At 36.6% G+C, this 23,019-nt stretch overlaps 1 protein-coding gene across 9 annotated transcripts in view; it reads right to left on the bottom strand.

Annotated features, from left to right (window-relative positions):
• Positions 1-23,019, bottom strand: part of LOC120413322 (guanine nucleotide-releasing factor 2) — a 116,837-nt gene that overhangs the window by 22,200 nt on the left and 71,618 nt on the right. For 8 of the 9 annotated variants that reach the window (XM_039574093.2, XM_052711629.1, XM_039574089.2 and 5 more), the window contains 5 exons: positions 14,583-14,910; positions 6,807-7,054; positions 5,944-6,728; positions 561-1,165; positions 333-493 (listed from right to left, as the gene is read on the bottom strand). In XM_039574093.2, the coding sequence (XP_039430027.1) occupies positions 333-493; positions 561-1,165; positions 5,944-6,728; positions 6,807-7,054; positions 14,583-14,910 (2,127 nt within the window). Of the gene's footprint in view, positions 1-332; positions 494-560; positions 1,166-5,943; positions 6,729-6,806; positions 7,055-14,582; positions 14,911-15,015; positions 15,044-23,019 lie in introns of those variants that run through there. The other variant, XM_039574094.2, reaches the window with a different exon arrangement.

Below are 23,019 nucleotides of genomic sequence, written 5' to 3'. Positions count from 1 at the left end.
ACTTTTCAATCTTTGATCAGGGAATAACGTTAGAAGAAAATACGACAACGGGGAATGGGAACCGGGATATTTATTTCTAGGATCCGCTCTAAGCTGGTTATACAAGAATGGTAATTACGACCAAATGTGGTGATGTCAAGGTACAAGTTGAACTTAAGGGGTGTGCAAATGACCAATCCGTTTCCATAATTTTCATGTTACGGGAGCAAATGATACCACAAATTCGGAGGAATCTCGGGTGGACGAGGTGATGGCGGGTGTTAACCAAACAATACCGAAGGAGGGGAACCGGGGGCAAACTCTCTGACAGTTGGAAGCTGTGTAGTACTTACTGTGCTTTTTCTTCATCGGCAGAGGCGGTGGCTCCTCGCTAAAGTGGTTCATGTGGCGGGGCTCGATCAAGCTGATGTGTTTGCTGGGCAGATTGTTGATCATCTGCTGCCGGCTCTGGTAGCCCGTCTGATGAAGCGCGCAGTTGAACGTGTCCTGGGAGCTAAAAAGAGTTATGCAAACGGTATTAGAGAGGGGGATATTGCGGGTGAAGCTGAATAAAGTCTTACCCGCGCTCCAGTTCCGCGTCGTCCACGTTGTCATACTGGGACGGGTGTCGTTCCCGTCTAATACTGTGCGATCGCGTCTTGACCGGAAGCGCCGGCGGTTTGTCGTTCAGCTCGATGCCGCCAAACACCTCGTCGTTCGCTTCGATACTACCGTACTGTATCACTTTGGACAGGCTGGCCTTTTGTACCCGCGACGAGCACACCTCGGTGGTCGCCGTCGTCAGCACAATGTCCCCGCTTTCACCGCTGGCCTGCGTCACGAAGGTATCGATCTTTTGGTGTTGTTGCTGCTGCTGTTGGAGATGCTGCTGCCCGGTTGTGATCAGCGAGATGAGCTTGCCACCGCCCCCCAACGAACCCATGGCATCCAGGATAGATTCTGACTTGTGGAGTTGGGAGTTAGTTGTGCTGCTGCTACTGTACGTGTTTGACGATTTGTACGACGTGCTGCTGCTGGTTTGGTGGTCCCGGCTGATGCGCAGCGAGTACATCGACTCGAAGCCGGACTCGTTCGAGTTGCGGTTGTTCAGGGCGGCGATGTCGGTCGGGATGGGACCGCCACCGCTCAGCAGCTGCATGCCGCTGCAGTCCGCTTCGTCCCAAATCTTGAAAAGGGGAGAAGAAGAACAGATAATAGGTTAAGCTAGGGTTGTTCTTCTGGATGGAATTAATCGTTAGTTTTTTAGCCCAACAACTTCCTAGAATATAAAAAAATCCCAAAAATATTATTGAAAGAATAGATTTTCAAAATCACCCTAATTGTGAACCACCCTATTTTTCAACCAAACCAAAAGTTGCTAACTCTTCTGAAGACACCCAAGCTCCAAAACTTCACAATTTTTCGGAAAATCTATTCTCTATTTTTTGCAATTTAGACCACTGTGCAGTGGCTCTACCTCTGGTCGTAGCCGGCGCCGGTATTGATCAGCATGAAACGATGCGAAACAAGGGAAGATGTAACTTTTAGAGGTCCTGGTCAATAACCGAGTAGCAACTGCAGGTGGGCACTTTTGCTTACTGGGGTCCTTTTAGATCCCAAACTTTAAAAAATCGCCAAAAACTGTTTGGCCAAATCTGGTTCACTTGTTCTCAAATCCCGAAAATCTCTGGTCGTAATATTTGAACAAACCCTATGGATATCAAATGATCGGATTTTTTCATACATTTCGAATGTAATAACACCTTTTTGAAAAATACTCAAAATTTTGACAAAACTATGTGGTGGCAGTGCGTGGCCGAATGGTTACGCTTTCCGCTTTGTAAGCGGATGATTCTGGGTTCGATTCCCATCTGCTGCAACCTTCCATCGGATGAGGAAGTAAAATGTCGGTCCGGCCTTGGTTGTTAGGCCGTTAAGTCATTCCAGGTGTAGGAGTTGTCTCCATGCCATAATTACAAACAACACACCAAACCAAGCCTACTCCGGTGGAATCGCTGGCGGCGGTTGGACTCGCAATCCGAAGGTCGTCAGTTCAAACACTGGGGTGGAAGGTTCCTTGGAGTAGAAAGAGGTTTGGGTGCTCTCCCCATTCAAGCCTTCGGACTCCTAGGTTCGAGCAGAAACTTGCAATAGAGACCACAAAAGACCCGGGGGTCGTTAATGTGGATGGTTTGTTTTTTTTTACGTATTTTAGAAAAAAAAACAGTAAAAATTTCAGTTGGGTAACAGATGATCGTATTTTTTTTTCAAACATTTCGAATGTATTAAATTTTGAGTATTTTTCAGAAAATACGTAGTTGTAGCTTTCGAAATTTATTAAAATATCTCGATATTGTGAAAAAGCTGAAATTTTGAGCGTTTTTTTTTCAAAAAAAAAAGTTTTGTGAAAAAATTAAGTATTTTAAAAAATATGATGCAACTTTCTAAATGTATGAAAAAATCGCGATCGTTTGACATCCATATTGTAAAAAACTGAAATTTTGAGTGTTTTTTTTCGAAAATATGTAGTTTCTAGAAAATTTTGGTATTTCAAAAAAATAAAACTATATTCGAAATGTATGAAAAAATCTCAATCATTTAATACGCATATCAAAAAAACTGAAACCTTGAGTATTTTTTTTTTTCAAAAATACGTAGTTTTCAGATTTTTTTAATGTTCAAAAAAATTGTTGTTTATTCGAAATGTATAAAAAAATTCGATCATTTGATAAATATATTGTGAAAAAAATAAATTTTGGGTATTTTTCAGAAAATACGAAGTTGTAGCTTTCGAAATTTATTAAAATATCTCGATTATTTGTCACCCATATTGTGAAAAAGCTGAAATTTTGAGCGTTTTTTTCAAAAAAAAAGTTTTCTGAAAAAATTAAGCATTTAAAAAAATATGATGCAACTTTCTAAATGTATGAAAAAATCGCGATCGTTTGACATCCATATTGTAAAAAACTGAAATTTTGAGTGTTTTTTTTCGAAAATATGTAGTTTCTAGAAAATTTTGGTATTTCAAAAAAATAAAACTATATTCGAAATGTATGAAAAAATCTCAATCATTTAATACGCATATCGAAAAAAACTGAAACCTTGAGTATTTTTTTTTTCAAAAATACGTAGTTTTCAGATTTTTTTAATGTTCAAAAAAATTGTTGTTTATTCGAAATGTATAAAAAAATTCGATCATTTGATAAATATATTGTGAAAAAAATAAATTTTGGGTATTTTTCAGAAAATACGAAGTTGTAGCTTTCGAAATTTATTAAAATATCTCGATTATTTGTCACCCATATTGTGAAAAAGCTGAAATTTTGAGCGTTTTTTTTTCAAAAAAAAAAGTTTTGTGAAAAAATTAAGCATTTAAAAAAATATGATGCAACTTTCTAAATGTATGAAAAAAATCCCAATCGTTTGATATCCATATTGTAAAAAACTGAAGTTTTGAGTGTTTTTTTTTCGAAAATATGTAGTTTCTAGAAAATTTTAGTATTTCAAAAAAATAAAACTATATTCGAAATGTATGAAAAAATCTCAATCATTTAATACGCATATCGAAAAAATATTGAAACTTTGAGTATATTTTTCGAAAATACGTAGTTTTGAGTTTTTTTTTAATCTTCAAAAAATTTGTTGTTTTTTCGAAATGTATAAAAAAAATTCGATCATTTGATAAATATATTGTGAAAAAAATTAATTTTGGGTATTTTTCAAAAATACGTAGTTTGTGAAAATTTTAGTACTTTCTAAAATTTTTGTAATAACTTTCGAAATGTATGAAAAACTTCCGATCGTTTGATACTCATATTGTTGAAAACTAAAATTTGGAGTATTTTTTTTCAAAAAATACGTAGGTTTGTGAAATTTTCTAGTATTTTCAACAAAAAAAATACATTCGAAATGTATGAAAAATCCCGATTTTTTTAAACCCATATTGCAATAACAATAATTTTGAGTGTTTTTTTTCCAGAAACATTGCATTTTCAAAATACAGGAAAAATACGTATTTTTGTGAAAATTTTCATGTAATTATAAGTGCAATCGATAGCTGACATCATCCCGATTCCAAAACACTATAATTTTTTGATGTTGGTAGATTTTTTCATACGATTACAGCCAATGTCTCCCATATAGCCAACATCCCATAAGCTCTGTGCTTCAGTTAAGCGAATCAAAACCGGGGCAGTGCAAAACCGGGCATGACTGTAGATAGATATGACAATCTATGGTCAGACTAATGTTCTTTGAATCTTCTTGAGAAGATGTTACATATTGAGGTCAGTTCGTTACTCAAGAACCGGTTTTTGGTGGCCAAAAACAAGAAACATTCAGAATAAAGAGTAAAAATCATCGTGATTGTGCTATCTTGTTGCAAGTCGATTCTGGGCCAAATTGAGTTGATGACGATATTTAGTGCAGCTCCTTATGCCTCACTTTTTGACCTTCACAGATCCCTAAAATGAGATTTCAATTCTGAGATATTAAAAAAAAAAAAACCCTGAAAATTGCTGCAGGTGCGACATATTGACCAAAGGGATTTTTGGTCAGAACGCGTTTGACACACGTACATGCCCGACTGCTGTAAGCATTTTGAATACTAGCTCGTTACTCCGGCAACCAAATTCAACCAAACCTCGGAACAATGCACAGAACGGTCAGCCAAACAAAACGTGTTTGTTATTGTTTACATTTCGTGATCGAATTTTTGGTTTCTTCAATGGTGAAAATAAACGGGTTTCGTGCGCATGATTTCCGGAGTTAAAATTTTGGGAAAATCGGCTGCCATCATCGCGAAGATCACTCCATCTGTAATCCTGCTACCGCGTGCTTCAACGATAGCTGGTTGCCACAACTGATAGCAGCACACGCATACGCATACAACGACAGGAAGATGGTCGTTTCGTCATTCACGAGGATCTACATCGAGATCTACATGTATTTGCTTCTCTTTCAACGGTACTCTAGTGTCGACCGACTTTGGTGAGTCGGTGTTGGTGAAACAAGGTTTGTGGTGCTAGGTAAGTCCGTTCCTGCGAATGCAGGTGTTCGACTACATCAAAAGGTAAGCTAAGATATACTTCATTCATTAAAAAACAGAGAACATAAAAATTCAGAGTGGGGTTAAATGGGTTGCCAATATTACTCATGTTTTTATTTGTTATAAATTACCCATATATTTTTCTATTCACAGGAAGCGAGTTGTGGCGCTATAACCACGGCAAGTAGTGTCCAGGGCATTTGTGGAAATACAGTGTCCCATCCCTAGAGGGTCCCGGAGCACCAAAACTTCTTAGCATGGTGGCTCCCAACGAATTGCCTAAACAAACAGGAACGTGAGCGGGGGATCCCCACGTTTCTTCCTCCCCTGTAGATTCAGAAATGTGTTGTTGTTTGAACATTCGTGCTCAAACTCAATCCAATTCAACGAATCATCTTTGCGGTAAACTTTACGCAGTTGGCCTGGCCGCTTTAACGTTTGTGATGTTTCAAAGCAATTTATTGCATTGGGCACTGCAATTGTTAATAATGACAAGAGGATGCTAGGCGTTAATCAACCTAAGGCATTTTCCAGGATGCCCTCGAAAGACTGGCTGCGCTAGGGTTAGATTAGATTAGATTAGATTAGAAATTTGGCAGCTTTTTAATGATCTTGCTTTAAAATTAGCTAATTCTATAAAAAAGTCCGAAACCTGCCAGGGTGACTTTTTTTTATTCGGTTGTTGCTTTGTCCGAAACGGGAGCTAAGATTCCAGTTACATATTCTTCGGGCTGAGAAAATAGCGGAATTTGGCGGCGCCCTTCGTCAAACCAGTACAAAGTTGATGATCCGGAATAGCTCCGGGAAAAGATCCGGCAGCATATTTGGAGAGCCGAAAAGATTGGCAACGTCCCTGTTCATTCTGGAATGGAAGCAGGGCAAGAGCTAACACCCAAATACCTCTACGTTCTACTCACATTGCTGTTGTTCCTGCAGGCCGGCCCGAGTCCGAGCAGCGACGCCTTGTCATGGATGGTGGCGGTGGTGATGGCGCTGGAGCTGGTGTTGGTGAGCGCTCGGAGTTCGTCCTCCTCGCGCGAGTGGTTCAGTGCCGAGTCCAGCGAACCCGCGCTGGCACTCAGCAGACTAGAGTTATCTTCGGGCGACCGGGACCGCAGTGACATCCGGTCCAGGGCCCCGCCGCAGCCACCGCCCAGAAAGGTCGAGTCCGCGTCGGACGTTTCGTGGAACGAGTGGTTCTTCGAGTGTTGACTTTTCCGTTTTGGGGGGAGCGGGGGCGGATCCTGGGCCCGGTCCGGGAGTGGGGGTTTCGGGGGAGGACTAGAGTCGCGGAGAATACTTTCGGTACTGTGCGAGGCTCGCACCGTTTTGAGGGACGTCTGCTCGAGGATGTCCCGTTCGCGGGGTGTGAGCGGGATATCTGGGAGGGAGGTTCGCTGGCCGGCGATGTCCACCGCGGGTCGCTGCAGGGTGTTTGAAGAGTGGTGATTGCCCGAACCGCTGCCCGCAGCTTTGTCGGAAATCTTTTCGTTCGCCAGGTTGACCAGATTGTTGACGGCGTTCTCGACCAGCTCGACGATCTCCTTGACGTTCTCCTTGCTCAGCGAGGGACAGTTTTCGTTGTCGGCGGTCAGCAGGACCTCGTCGCACAGCTTCAGCAGGTTCCCGAGCGACATGTACACGTGGTTGGTGGCGTTGATCAGGGCGCTGCTGTTTTCGTTCAACGTGTACGACTGGAGAGCTGCAAAAAGGGAAGTAAAAACAACCACATTTTATCTAATGTATCAAAGTACTCCTCAAACACCCCTCTCCTCCTCACCTGTGTGAACATTGGCGACCAGCTCCAGCACGACCGTCCCGTTGCCCGGCAGCATCTCCAGCTTGTTCTTCAGTATCACATCCTTAAAGTGCGTGAGCGCGTTCTTGACCTGGCGCACGTGATAGTTCAGGTCCTGCACCGGCTTGCTCGAGGCCAGCAGATCATCGGACTTGCGATTACCGCCGACGCCGCCGCCTGCGCCCCCACCTCCGGCGCTGCCACTCCGCGGACTGTTTGGCGAGTGTGACCTGCGGATGATGCGTTGGGATTTGCACCGTCGTCCAGAGGATGTCAGCGATTTGGGCCGTTTGGAAAGAAAATTGTACATAGTTTAGCAAAAAGATAGAAAAAAAAGTTCTTCTTCGTCGGACGATACGACGGCGATGACTAAGTCTTGTTGTGCTGTGTCGAGCGAGCGCGAGAGTTCAGTTCGCACACACATCGCGATATTTGTCAATCTACCTTGTGTCGCGGTAAGTCTCTATAGGTAAGCGAACTTTGAAGAGCGCGCCCCGATATGTGTGAGAACAAATTAAGACGACATGTGTGTGTCGTCGTCGTCGGGAGCAATTTTATTGTGGTTTTTGAAATAAATCGAAATAACAGCGCGAGTGCTTTTCATCTTGCGAAGCAGTTTTCTGTTGATCTTTTCTGAGTGTATCTCAAATGTCACACGCAAAACCAAAACAAAATTTCGCCGCGGCACCAAACTGAAATGTCGCCAGTTGAGCTGCGAAAAGACTCGCGCCGCGACTTACACGGAGCACCGAATCGATCACGAAGATCTACTGGAAAGCGTTCTGTAGCGTGGATTCGATAAACCAGATGGACCATTTCATGATGTCTAACTTGGAGAGGACAATTACGGCGCTTTTGGTTTTCAAACTGGTGGCTAGGTCTTCCCATTTTGACTGTAGAACTTACTCAATCGGCACCCGCAACAACCCGCATCAGCTAAACTCTCCCGGTGGTAGGACACAACGGACCGGATTGAGGCCCTCGACAATGATGGCCACTTGTTTTTGTTTTATTCAGACGGAATCCATCTGCAATCAGCAAGTTAACCAAGACTTTTTTCCATTCTGCGTCTTTTTCTGAAGCTGAAAACCGACTGACCTTCAAAAATTACCCCAATTGAAACAGTTTTAGTGGTAGCAGAACTAAACACCAAGATTTTAAACAATAATGTAATCTAAAGCGTTCCATTCCCTCGGCAAATCAGAAAAAACAGCCTCGTTTTTCTCAACATCCGAAGCCGTCAAAACAAAAAAAGCGAACACACTGATTCAAAATCACCGAAACATGCTTGACAGATATTTCGCGACAGAAAATCGTAGCGAGAGTTAAACCTGCTCAATTCGGTTTAGTGCCGCGGCGACAATATCATCATCATCAACGTGCTGCTGCACATCTTCCCCACGCCGTTTGATTGAATAAACTTGGCGGAGCAAAGTGGAAGTGTTGCAGATCAAACTCAAAATGCACTCTCTATTAACATTGTTGATTGCAGGGAAAAGAAAGAATTTTGAACAATTTAAGGAAGCCAAGTTAAAACCCCCAACAAGAAATCGTCAGTATTGTTTTATCTTATCAAATCATTACAGCGGAACGGGTTGTTATCAGTGATGTTATGGGCGGTGTGAATACTTGGTAAAGTTTGCAGTACGCCCTTAGGCTCTACACAGCAATACCACATTAAAATTAATATCACAAAATATCATAATGTCGGTTTTTGTTCCGTTTGTGAGTACTTCTCTGGTTTTTCAAATTTTGCCAACATAAAATTGTGTACAAACATAGATTGATTTTACCGAATTCGGTAAAGTTTACCAAATTTTCAACTGCTGAATAGTTCGGTAAACTGAAAACTGTTCATTTTGACAGATGGTTTACCGATCTAAACTTTACTAAACTTCGGTAAAAAAATGTTTAAATTAATCGTAAGATTGTATTAGTGCTTTTAAAAACTAAAGAAATGATTCAAATACAATACAATCTTATGTTGCTAAGTGATAACTATCCCATTGTTAGCAAATATAAATGATTTTTCATGCATTGTTCGTCTTGCCCCACCTAGCTGTAGAATGTGCTGAAAAACAATGGTTTTAACAATGTTTTTTTTATGGTGTAAAACCAGTTTTTAAAACTCGTTTTGACAAAGTCATAGTCAAGACCTGAAATAAGATGATTATCCAAATATCCGACTGATATTTTTTCGTTTTTATGGGTGTTTTCTTAGCTTGTTACACTTGCCCCCACGGTGTTTTTTCTGGGCAACCTTAAGGAGAAAAAATAGAAGGTTGCAAAAAGCTAAACATTTTGAAAATTAAGTTTTAACCGAATTTTTGAATATGTAGGATTTATTCGAATAACAAAATAATAAAACCGTATTGAAATATTTTTTTTGCAATTCCGTCGTGAAACTATTTACTTTTCCTGTCATTCTTGAACGACGAAATAGCCTACTTTTCTATACCAAAAATAACAGAATCGAATAGCAACACTTTTCAAAATAAATGCTGAAAAGTTCTACTTTTCAGCACTCAAATGGGTGCTGAAAAGTTGCAATTTTCAGCACTTGTTTCGAAAAGTAACACTTTTCAACATTTTTTTGATTTAAACGATTTATTGACAAAATACATGAAAATTTGACAAAAAATTTCACTCAGTGTGTGTTTTTTGGAATTGCAAAAAATGTTGTATGGAACTCGTTGCAAAACTTGATTTTTTCAGCACTCTTCGTATTTATCCAACTCGGTGAACCTCGTTGGATAAATGTACGACTCGTGCTGAAAAAATCCTCTTTTTGCAACATGTTGCATAAACTACTATTTTGCAATTCCGTCGTGAAACTACTTACGTACTTACTTTTCCTGTCATTCTTGAACGACGAAATAGCCTACTTTGCTGTACCAAAAATAACAGAATCTAATAGCAACACTTTTCAAAATAAATGCTGAAAAGTTCTACTTTTCAGCACTCAAAAAAACGAAACTATTGGCACTACGCCCCCCGGGGCATGGCCTTCCTCTAACGTGGGATTTCTGCTCCAGCGCCTCTGACGAGACAGGAGAAACCGGGACCGACGTTTTACTTCACCATCCGATAGAAGCTCAGTGGATAAGGCGGGAATCGAACCCGCGTCTCATAGCATCATCGGGATCGGCAGCCGAAGCCGCTACCCCTGCGCCACGAGACCCACCCACTCAAATGTGTGCTGAAAAGTTGAACTTTTCAGCACTTGTTTCGAAAAGTAAAACTTTTCAACATTTTTTATAATTTAAACGATTTATTGACAAAATACTTGAAAATTTGACATAAAATTTCACTCAGTGTGTGTTTTTTGGAATTGCAAAACATGTTGTATGGAACTCGTTGCAAAACTTGATTTTTTCAGCACTCTTCGTATTTATCCAACTCGATGAACCTCGTTGGATAAATGTACGACTCGTACTGAAAAAATCCTCTTTTTGCAACTTGTTGCATAAACTACTATTAAGTGCATAAATTTGGAACTGGTAATATCATTTAAACTTTTAAATAATATTTATATTTTTCAGGATAGCTTGAAAAAGGTCGTACACTAGTTGTAAATGAATCCGTTTTTGTTAGAGTTTTAATGCAAATTCCAAATCGATGAAGCTTGAGATTTTTCATCTTTCTGCTATAAAATTTTTCCACATTAAAAATCAATAAAACTGTGTTGTTTTTGAATGTTTTTGAAATTATTTCCAATCTAAATAATTATTCATTAACAATTAAAACCAGGACAAAACAATACCAAAAAAGCCGTTTGCATCCTTAGTCTTTCCATACAAACTTGTACGTCATTTTGGCAGCTGTCCTTAAAAATGCTTCAAAAAATCAAAAGTCGATACAATTTTTTCTGACCGAATTTATATCTTAGGAAAAAAGTTAAAAAAGAAGCAATCATATAAAAAGAACCAGCATTATACATTTTTTCACATTTAACTTTAAATGTGCAAAATAATCATATTTTTGATATTTTCAGTTACAAACCATTTTTGCCTTCCACAAAAAATGCATACAATTATCTCCGGAATGGCTGAACCGATTTGGACCGAGTACTTCAAAAGTTATCCTAAAAAACGATTTTAGCAAAAGTCCGGAAGATTGTAAAAAGGGTGGTTTTTGTAAGAAAACCCGTCATGTTATGCATTTTTAGAAAGGTTTTTAAAAGACCTTTCCAACGAGCCTAACCTATCTGATAACCCTATCAAAAGTTATTAGCACTTAAGTGATATTTATACGCTTTTCAGAGGCCGGATCTCAGATATTTAGATTAAAATGATGTCCGGATCCATCACGCAACCTGTCATCAGTTAGATGATTGAAACACCTTTCAAATGAGCATAAAACATCGATGATCTGATAACCCTATCAAATGTTATGACCACTTAAGTGTTATTTAAACACTTTTTAGAGGCCGGTTCTCAGATATTTTGATAAAATCGCTGTCCGGATCTATCATGCGACCCATCGATAGATGGGTAATCAAATGACCATTCCAATGCGTCCAAAAATTTGAAGATATGACAACGCTATCAAAAGTTATTAGCACTTAAGTGTTATTATAACACTTATCAGAGTCCGGATCTATCATGCGAACTATCGTTAGTTAGGTTATCAAAAGACCTTACCGATGAGCCAAAAAGATTGAAGATCTGAAAACCCTATCGAAAGAAATGATGTTAAGAGGGAATGATGCAATTCTGAATTAAGATATTCACTATATGAATGTTAGGCACCAACCACCTAAAGGTGGATTAAGCAATGTTTTAAACTATTTTTCATTTTCCTTTTATAATGTACCCACCGAAAAAGGTATAGTTTTTATAAAAAGTGACTTTTTTACCAGTAGAACTTATGATCATGCTTGACCAACTTCAAAAATAGATTTATTGAAAATGAAAAAAGTCCTGAAAATTTTTAATGAAATTTTTAAAGTACTTTTAACTGGAGAAATTTTTTTATTAAGATTATTTTTCATATTTTTTACATAAATAATCAAAATACTCAACACTTTTAGAACGTATTTTTTTTGAAAATTCTTAAAATAACTATTTCAAATACCAAATAATTGAGACATTTAAAAAGTAAAACAAACTTAAATGTGATTGATTTTCAAAATAAAATATTCGTAAAAAAATGTTTCATCAATTAAGGATTATCTAAAAACTACAGATAATTTCATGGCAATTTCCACTAAATAGTAAGAAATGGTAAAAAATAACTGTTTTTTTATTTTAAGTAAATTTTTTTGGTCGCCCTGGTTTAAAATGCATTACTTATTTCAAGTTTATATTAATAAAGTTTAAATTATAAAAAATGACTGGACCTAAAATCAAAGGAATTTTTTGTTACAATAAAAAATCAAAATCCCAAAAACTTTTTATAATAGAACTTCTAATTTCTAACAAGACAAAAACCACAAATATTATTTTATTCAAAATTTGTTTTGAAATTCTTAATTTTCAAAGAATGCTGCTTTCTTGGAAATTATTTGCTCAAGCAGATTTTTTTGAACTGTCCTAATTCAAAATAAAAGAAAAGAAAATATATTCCGAATTTACAATATACAATCGATTATCCGATGTACTCGAAAAAAAAAACCACTAAGAGTAATCAAATTACATAAAATCTCGGATTAGTTTTCAAAAAGCCGTAAGAGCCATTGGTAAACAAAGTCCTTTTTACATCGGTATTCGACCTACTTATAAAAAATTAATATCAAAAACGCTCGAGATTGTTCATCTACACTTCCTTCAAGTGCCTCAAACTAAAAATAAATGGAATTTTGACTCATTTTCGAGAAAACTGAAAATTTGTGCAAGAGGTCACGGTGGCTCTTACGGCTTTTTGAAAACTCACCCGAGAAATAAAGGTTTTTTTTCGTTAACTTGTTTCCTGTCGTTAATGAGCCCAAATATTACCTTAAGTGACTTGAGCAGTTCTCTACGAAATCGGTCTTTTTTCTTAAATTTTAATTTTTGAATTTTTTAATCCGACTGAAACTTTTTTGGTGCCTTCGGTATGCCCAAAAAAGCCATTTTGCATCATTAGTTTGTCCATAAAATTTTCCATACAAATTTGACAGCTGGCCATACAAAAATGATGTATGAAAATTCAAAAATCTGTATCTTTTGAAGGATTTTTTTGATCGAGTCGGTGTCTTCGACAAAGTTGTAGGTATGGATATGGACTACACTGGAAAAAAATGATACACGGTTTAAAAAAATTTGGTGATTTTTTATTTAACTTTTTGCAATTCCGTCGTGAAACTACTTACTTTTCCTGTCATTCTTGAACGACGAAATAGCCTACTTTTCTGTACCAGAAATAACAGAATCTAATAGCAACACTTTTCAAAATAAATGCTGAAAAGTTCTACTTTTCAGCACTCAAATGTGTGCTGAAAAGTTGAACTTTTCAGCACTTGTTTCGAAAAGTAAAACTTTTCAACATTTTTTATAATTTAAACGATTTATTGACAAAATACTTGAAAATTTGACATAAAATTTCACTCAGTGTGTGTTTTTTGGAATTGCAAAAAATGTTGTATGGAACTCGTTGCAAAACTTGATTTTTTCAGCACTCTTCGTATTTATCCAACTCGGTGAACCTCGTTGGATAAATGTACGACTCGTACTGAAAAAATCCTCTTTTTGCAACTTGTTGCATAAACTACTATTTTGTCACTTAAACTTTTTTTTGTATGTTTTAGAGGACATCAAATGCTAACTTTTCAGAAATTTCCAGGTTGTGCAAAAAATCTTTGAGCGAGTTATGAATGTTTGAATCAATACTGTTTTTTTTTTTCAAAAAATCGAAAAATTGGTCGCAAAAATTTTTCAACTTCATTTTTCGATGTAAAATCAAATTTGCAATCAAAAAGTACTTCAGTGAAATTTTGATAAAGTGCACCGTTTTCAAGTTAAATCCATTTTTAGGTGACTTTTTTGAAAATAGTCGCAGTTTTTCATTTTTTTTTAAATTAGTGCACATGTTTGCCCACTTTTGAAAAAAATATTTTTGAAAAGCTGAGAAAATTCTCTATATTTTGCATTTTTGAACTTTGTTGATACGACCCTTAGTTGCTGAGATATTGCCATGCAAAGGTTTAAAAACAGGAAAATTGATGTTTTCTAAGTCCCACCCAAACAACACACCATTTTCTAATGTCGATATCTCAGCAACTAATGGTCCGATTTTCAATGTTAAAATATGAAACATTCGTGAAATTTTCCGATCTTTTCGAAAAAAAATATTTTCAAAATTTTTAAACCAAGACTAACATTTTAAAAGGGCGTAATATTGAATGTTTGGCCCTTTTGAAATGTTAGTCTTGGTTTAAAAATTTTGAAAATATTTTTTCGAGAAGATCGGAAAATTTCACGAATGTTTCATGTATTATCGAATCGAATCATCGAATTTTTTTTGGATCGACCAAATCCGGAACCTGCCAAATATATATAAAGTGCCCTACGCTTGTTACGGAAATTCAAAGTTAAAAACAAAAATCATTATGAAAAAAAAGTTAAACTTTCAAGTGAAATAAAGTATATCAAAACAAGTAGTTTGCGACATTGAAACGAAAAGAAATTGAAATAAAATCTAAGAGTGTAATAACTCGAAAATTTTAGCGATGTCTTATTCTTTTTTTTTTTAATTCAATATATAACAACAAACAAGTTTTTAATTTCTGGGATATTTAAAAAAATCCTTTGCGAAACAAGTAGTTGACATCTAACTCACCTCGTCATCGTGCTGGTGGGCGTCCGAATCTGGGAGATCTTCTCCAGGAAGTCGTCCTTGAAGGAGCGCGCCCGCCGGGCCAGCTTATTCCCGCGGATGCTGCCCTTGTGGCCGGACGATCCGGGCGCACCGGGTGTCACCTGGGACTTGTCACCGCCCCCGTTCTCGGTGGGTCCGCCTCCTCCGGCCGGTGAGTTGTTGGTGGTGGCCGCCGCCGCGGTACAATTTCCGCCAGTATTGCTCGTTATGCTGGACGCACTGTTCCGGGGTGTGGTGTGGGTGGACGTTGAAATGGTGACGCTCGAGCCGGACGTGGCACTGTCGCAATCTGGAAGGTTGAGTAAAAAGGTTCGGTTAGTGATGTTGATCGATCAATCATTGGAGAAGTTTAATAGATCTGGAAGAAGACATCTGGTAGACTGCTAGTGCTTACTCATGAATTCCATTCTACCACTACCGGAGAACTAGGAATTCTTTTCCCATCAACCCATCCACCGAAGAACAATGACGAATCGTGAGGAGGAAGGTGGCAAAACACCTGTGAGAATCGGTTTGTATCACTTTAATTGCTTCATACCGCAATCGCTGCTGCTGGCAATTCGATCTAGCCGATCGATCGCTTAATGACTCGAGGTCGTGGTTTTATGTTTTATTGTGTTTTGTAGAATGCTAGACGAACGAAGTACACTCAGGGACACTAAGAAGTTATTTGATGCTTCACTTTTTTAAGGGGATAAGGGAAAATATCCAAGATATCCTCAACTAAGTTTTGCTTGGATTGCAAAAATAAAAAAAAAAGATTTTTAATTTAAATAAAGCCCTGGAATCAACTTGCAAAGCTTCAAACCAGCACGGATTTGATTCAAAAACTGTCCCACAATTGCCCGCTGGAGCATGAATTTTTGCCATGCCAAATCCGCCGATCTGCACGGCGTTGTGGCCATTGCTCTACGTGCGTCGTTCCACATGATTGAGCATCTTCGTGGAGTTAGAATTTGCAGCTGCAAATGGTTCAACTTCATCGGGTTTCCAGTCACCTGGGCTGGTTCAAATTGTAATCGTGCAGTGATTGGTTTCGAGTGACGACGGGCTACTGAGGTATTTGGTCGCCAGCTGACGAATGTTGACAACCGTCGCTAAATGATGGCAAATAGATCAATTATACGCAACGCAGGAATGTGTACGTACACGAAGCATTGGGGTTTGGCCGAGGAATGTTAGAGATTGGTTAAACTCATTCGACGAATGCTTCTGGAATTGACAGCGAATTTTCCACTCTACTAGTTGAGGAATTTTGATTTTGTCAAATGAATAACTCTATGCGTTTTTGATCTCTTTGGTTTTTTGTAGTATTTTAAATTTGGATGTCTCTAGATGGGCTTCGATTTTAAAAAAAAAATCACCAAAAATCCATTTTTCAACCAATTTTTGATCTTTAAAAAGCAAGGCAAATAAGAACTTTTAAAATTTTGGAAAATTTTAGGGGGGAAGTTTGACTTGTTTTATGTGACTCTTTCAATATTTTCAAAAATGTCATGTTTTAGGGTTCAACTTTGGCTGTGTTTTTTACTAACTTTTCCTTTAATATAAGTAAAAAAAAACTATGCCTCTACGCTTTTTAAATAATTTAAATTCAATTCAATTCATTTTATTTACCGAAATAACAATTTTACAACTTGTGTGAATGGCTGGTTCATAGAGATTTGCTGTTCCTTGCAACTATTTCCTTTTCATTAACCACTTGGTAACAGAAGGTTCTTCAAATGCAATTAAGCCAAAACTAGGGAAAATTTGGCTAAAAACCCTAGCGAGTTCGAAAAAATAATTTAAATGAAATTACTGTAAAAACATGACAAAATTAGAAAGGCAAAATGTAATGATAGGAGGTGGTAGAAAAGGCCAAATACTACCAAAAACAAACATAAACAAAACAAGACAGATGCAAATTAAAATACAAAAAAAAAAAAAAAACAAACTAAAACATAAAACAAGAGAAGTCAAAATTTGCCCAAAATGACCACCTAAACACGGAAAAATTTAAAAATTTCGCAAAATAATTTGGGCAGTAGAGGGTTAAATCTAAACTGATCAAGGTTCTTTGTCCTAAATTTTGAAGCGATTGATTTACAAATGTTGAAATCGATAAACATGACATGTTTAGAATTTACCAGGAGAATTATTGTGCCATCTAGCTCCTGTTAAAAGATAGAGCGTCCTCTAAACTGACCTAAAATCTAAAAATTTGCTCGCGCATCGCGTTTCAAATCACACTGGTTTGAAAAATATATTCGAAAACCAAATTTAGAAACATAAATTGTGTTTGCCAAATTTCAATAACAAAATAAAATGGAATTCGAATTGCCCTGAAAAGATCACCATATTTAGGCATCTTTATGAACAGTCTGTTTTTTAGGATTTTTGTCAAATATTTTTCAGACGGTTTTTTTTTTATTTTGAAGAAAAAAATACTTAAGTTTCTTAAGAATACCTAAGTTTCTTAAGAATGACAGGAAGTACCAAGTTTTAATGATTTTTTTAGGTTTTTAGATTATATCAACAATTTCTGGTGATTATACTTTGCCTTGAGTTTTTTTTTAACGAAAGTTGTTGTTGTATATTTTATTAACGTGACTTTAATCTAGAAAGGTCATTTGCTTTGGGGCCAATCATAAACCACGTGAACACATAAAGAGAGGACGGAGGGGAGGGGGGGGGGGGTTTGAATTTCCCAAAAAGTGTCCACGTGGCTTAATTTGAATTAATATATTGAACAGTTTTCCAGGAAATTGGCCGATTATTTAGAAAAATTTATTGAATTTTGCAAAAAAATATGTTGTTATGCTTGTCACAACATTTTTAATGTAAAGTCAAATTTGAAATCGAAAAGTTCTGTAAACATTTCAAAAAACTGCGCAGTTTTCGGATTTAGCCACCTTCACAAAAAAAGTCCACAATTTAAAAATAGTGTGCCTATGAGTGTCAAATTAAAAAAAGAATCTAATAAACCTGAGAAAACTTTCAAAAAATATGTCTAAGAAACATTTAGATAGGTCTTTTTCTTCCTGAAATACAGCCACTTGAATGAAATAAATAATAAAATTAAATTTGTTTATGTGTTACAAACTACACTTAATTTCCGTCATTTTTTGATACCAAAAAATAATCATTCGTTAAATTACGTTAAATCATTTAAAAATTATAAACTCAAGACTAACTTTTTAAATGGCCCTAGTATTGCATTTTCGGTCCATTTTAAATTTCGCCTTTGTCATTCCCAAACACATCTCCACAATTATTTTTAAAATAATCTTCGATGAGACCTGACAGGGTTCCTAGAATGGTTGATTATTGACGGCTCATTGAATGGGTTAAAAAAAACTTATTTCGTTTATTTAGGGGAAATTCTCGTATCTTTGGCAGGTTAAGCTCTCGCTCCTAACTCCATCCAATTTGCTGATTTTCACTATTTAAACAACTAATTTTGCTAAACTTTTGGTAGAAACTTGCTTGCTCACTTCTTATTGAGCTATTTATCACTCGATTTCAGTTAAAAACGCTTTTAATTAGCTTTAATTGCATGTCAAAGTTCTGACCTGCCAACATTAGAGGCACGCTGGAATTAGATGCTGTTCCCCTACTTAACAGACAGTGTTTCCAGATCATTTTTATACTTTTGTTTTTTTTTTTTTTTTTTTTAATTTGAACTGATGAAATTTGGATTACGAGTCTGACTGACAAAATGTATACTAATTTATTAAAATTAAAGAAATAATAGTTGAACAATATTATTCTAAAATAAATAAAGGTCACCGCTATCAAACAATAAAAAAAACTAAAAAATTTCATCAAAAACTCAACTGCAAAACATTTTTTTTTAATTCATGACATTTGTCAAAAAAAAAACAGCTTCAATCGCAAAAATTAAAACTACTATTCCACCATGACCAAAGCGAGCGAAAAATGTGTTACAAACCCATTTTTCAACCCGATTTTTTTGGTTAGGTTTTTTTTTATTGAGTTTCAACCAGTTAATTCGAGCTTATAAAACTGTTGAAAATTTTTAATTTTCTTTGCTGTAAATTTCTATATTCTAATATTTGAAGGATGTAAATGTCCAACAAATATTGGAATTTCAAAAAACATCAGCAGTCTAGTCTGTCTAGTTTAGTGGTCTAGTCTCACAGATGAAAATTGTGGTATTTCATTTTTGTTTAAATAATTTTCCGCAAGCTTATGCGAGCCTCAAATTTAGCCCACCAATAAAAAAATATTAAGCGCAGAAACCTTTTGCAACGATTGATTTTCTATAAAGATGATATTAAAAATACATTATCATTATCTTTAAATTACATTATCAAGTCTTAAAAATCATTAAATGAAATGAAAAATTAAATTAAAGCGCAGGAACCTTTTGAAACGGTTGATTGATGATTTTAAAAATGATGATTAAAGATGAAGATTATTTTAGTACAATTATCTAATGATGTAGTATGCATAACATTGTTCTGGGAGTTATTAAATTGTACAACATCCAACCTTGAAGTTAATATTGACTCCACTGAAGCGCTCATAACAGTAAACAGGGTTGCCAGATCTTAAGTCTAATTTCGTGCAAATGTGTGCCTGTTCAAGAACACAACTCGGTGGAGGTTACTGAGGCACTTTTGCAGTCCAATTAGTAAGAAAACAGACACGACTCCGCACGACATAAATTGACAGACAAGAACAACTATCACACGCAATGTATAGCGACATCATAAACAAGGTTTGAAGTCACGATGAATGACGCCAGGACGCTTTTGCGCGATTTGATTCGAAGCAACAAGGTAACAAGTTGTCAAAGTTGTGTTTTATAAATTGCAAAGCCTACCTCGCCAGACGCATTGGGTTCTGTGTGCTAATCGTTGTTTATTGTAACTCGGTGCTATGATTTTTATAAATATTTATGATTGCTCAACCCTTGCTTACTGACGGGTCGGTAGATCCTATGTCGGTCAATCCGAGTCATAACTTAATGGGAATCAACTAGCAACTCTTTCGAAGTCATGCTCGAGTTCTATGCTCGCACCAGCAATTCCATAATGAGTTTTCTATGTTTATATGTGCCGGTCGGGGTAGCATACGTTTTATCTTAACTCGCGTCCAGCAGCGTTTAATTACGCTGAATTTATAAATAACAACATTTTTACGTTCTCGGAATCACGTGTGTGTGTGTGTGCGGTCAGAATTGGTGTTTAGTTTCAACCCATGCACCGGAACCTACTTCCAGCAGCAGCTGCTTGGCTTGGTTCTCACTTTGATCGTAAATTACCGACCGGGTTAAGAAGATTTGGAATGTTTAATTAGCGTATTTCATTCGGGGTGAAGTTTATCTCTCGATTGACCCAAATACTCTGTGAGATTTTTAGTAAGATTTTCTGAATTCACTGAAGAAAACATAAACGTAGTTCACAATCATTTCAGGGAATTCTCCACAAACATTGTTACTCATAACTGTTTAACTACAGCAAACACGAATTTCCCCAACATTGAACCACTTCTGCGCAAAACCCTACACCCAAGTCACACATACAGCACACTCCCTTCTTTGGCACATGAGGTCAACTGTGTACTCAACCTTCACTTATCAGCACCAGCACACACTACACTACACAACACTTCACACAGCTCAATTGAAATGACGCCGAAATGCGTCTCCGAAACTGCTCAGAACACACACGTTTCTTCCCGTCCACGACGAATTCCTTTGGCGAACACACGAGAAATACCTCACCGATTCGTCATCCAGCCATCCAGCTAGGGAGTTCGCACAAAGATTCCGGCTCACCACCTTCTCTTCACTATTCTTCTCTCAACAAATCTGCCTCTCAGCTGTTCGCGCAGCTTCTTCTTGTTCTGTTTTGGGTGTATTTACACTCAGTTGCGTTGAAAAAGTTAAGATTTTTGCATCGAAACTTGATTTTTTTAGGAAATTATCACTAATCACTCACTCAGCGCTGATCGAATCATCTGAATATTGACAACTTTAAGCAAATCGTGAGCGATTTCCTCTGTCTTGATCGTCATTACGCAGCGACCGTCAGTGAACGCACACGAAGTTGCAACGAACGAAACCCGAGCTCAAGCACTCAAGCTTTTTTTCGCTCTTTCCGAATCGCGCGAAGCGGTGCTCCTTCATTTGTATGTGAACGAAAAGCAGAATATCGAAATCAGATTTTCATATTGAAAGCAAACGAAGCGCTCAGTCACCAATCTCTAAAAATATGTCGAATGGTCGTGTCATAAGCCCTGCGCTAGGCAGAATAAAAAAAAACAAATCAAATGGAAACGTAGTTTGTTATAGGTTTAACAGCATTTAAAATTTTCTTATTTTGATGATTTTTTTTCAAATGCTTTTCACACCTGTCCAGTTTTTTTTTTTTTTTGCAATCATGTATTTTTAAGATACCTAAATATTAGCAAAATCAAAATTCTAAATATTAACAAAATAAAAAAAGTGTGTTACTTTACTTTGGAATATCAGAAATTTCCAATAAATTTTGAACAGGTCCATGCATCCTAAATATTATTCACGCAGGAGAAAGCATTTCAAACAGTTTACAGTTGATTAGACTTGTATTTCCATTATAATTTAGGAGTTTTTTTTTAAAGCCACTTTTTGCCCCTAATGTGAAACGTTAAAAACTTGATGGTTGAGTTTTACATATTTTTCCATGTGATTTAATCTCAATTTATTCGGCCTGGGTTCGATCCCAGAAGGTCCCGGTGGCAAATTCTGAGACGAGATTTGTCTGATCACGCCTTCCGTCGGATGGGGAAGTAAATGTTGGCCCCGGTCTAACCTAGAGGTTAGGTTAGGTCGATAGCTCAGTCCAGGTGTAGGAGTCGTCTCCCTGAGTCCTGCCTCGGTGGAGTCGCTGGTAGGCAGTTGGACTCACAATCCAAAGGTCGTCAGTTCGAATCCCGGGGTGGATGGAAGCTTAGGTGTAAAAAGAGGTTTGCAATTGCCTCAACAATCAAGCCTTCGGACATCAAGTTTCGAGTAGGAATCCCGTAATCGGGAACGCCAAGGCAATGCTGTAGAGCGAATAATTTGATTTTTTGATTTTTTATTTGGAATATACGAAAGTTCATGTAAAAGTTGTTAATTAACCATCTACAACCAAACCCCGCCTTTAGGCGGGCTTCAATCTAAAAAATCGAATTTTTAAACCAATTTTCAATCTTTAAAAAGAATTGCAAAGAAGAACTCTTAATTTTTTTGAAAATTTATGGGTTGGAAGTTTAACTTGTTTTATGTGACTTTGCCAATGTTTTTTTAATATGCCATTTTTTTAGGGGTCAACATTGGCTGTGTTTTTTTCTAATATTTCCTATATTTTCAGTAAAAAGAAGTATGCAGTAATTTTTGTAGTGTCCCAGACTATGTCTCTACGCATTTTTTTACAATTGAATTGATGATGGTGCCATTCTAAAGCAGAAAATCTAAAAAACAAGCAAAAAACTTAAAAGTGACTGTAAAAGCGTGAAAAAATAAGATAGGCAAAATGTAATTATAATAGGTGGTACAATCGGCTAAAAACTACCAAAAACAAACATAAACTAAATTAGATTAAAGCAAAAAAAATAAAAATAAAACAAGAATAACATAAAACAAGAGAAGCAAAGTTTTTCGTAGAACAAAAGTTGCTCAAAATGACCTCCTGAACACGGGAAAAATAAAAATTGGGCAGTAGAGGGTTAACACTGTTTTAGAAGCAATATTAGAAATTACTTTTTACACAAATCACAAAACAATAAAGGTTTTTTTAAATTTTTATTTATTTAATGAATTTAAAAATAAATTCTTAACAGAAAAAAAAAATCTGGGAATGTGCACTTTTTTCATGACAGAAAAATATGTTGTTTTACCTCTAACAATGTATACATTAATCTCATTTTCGGTATAGAGCAACAGTATCTAGCTCCACCGTGCCTCTAATGTTGGCAATGGAAGCTGAAAAGTATAATTTGAGCAACCCCAATATTTATCTTTGTTAAAAATAAATCTGAAAAAATAGGTAAACCTTAAAAAAATCCATTTAAAGATTAATTTTAACAGTAAAAATGGCTATATTTGGAAAAGGTTAAATCTTTTATTTCTCGTTTACTTTTTCAAAAGGTTCTATGTACATAGGAAATCCATGGCGCATTGGTAGTTTTGAAAAAGTAATCTAGATTTAAGAAAAATGTGTGATTTCACAAAAAAAGTGTAAATTTATGCATTTTCACAAACACATAAAAACAACAAAAAAAACATGACATTTTGAAATTACTTCAGCTTATCCCCATAAACATTTTTCGACCAACTAGTTTTATTGAGGTTTTATGGTAGCATCTTGATTGCTTAGAAGTTTTATGTTGGCATTCACAGCAGCCATTAAGCAAGGGCTGATTT

The sequence above is a fragment of the Culex pipiens genome, chromosome 1, assembly GCF_016801865.2.
Source record: "Culex pipiens pallens isolate TS chromosome 1, TS_CPP_V2, whole genome shotgun sequence".
Classification (NCBI taxonomy): Eukaryota; Metazoa; Arthropoda; class Insecta; order Diptera; family Culicidae; genus Culex; species Culex pipiens.
Note: the sequence above shows the minus strand (reverse complement) of the source record. Positions and strands in the feature narration are given on the sequence as shown.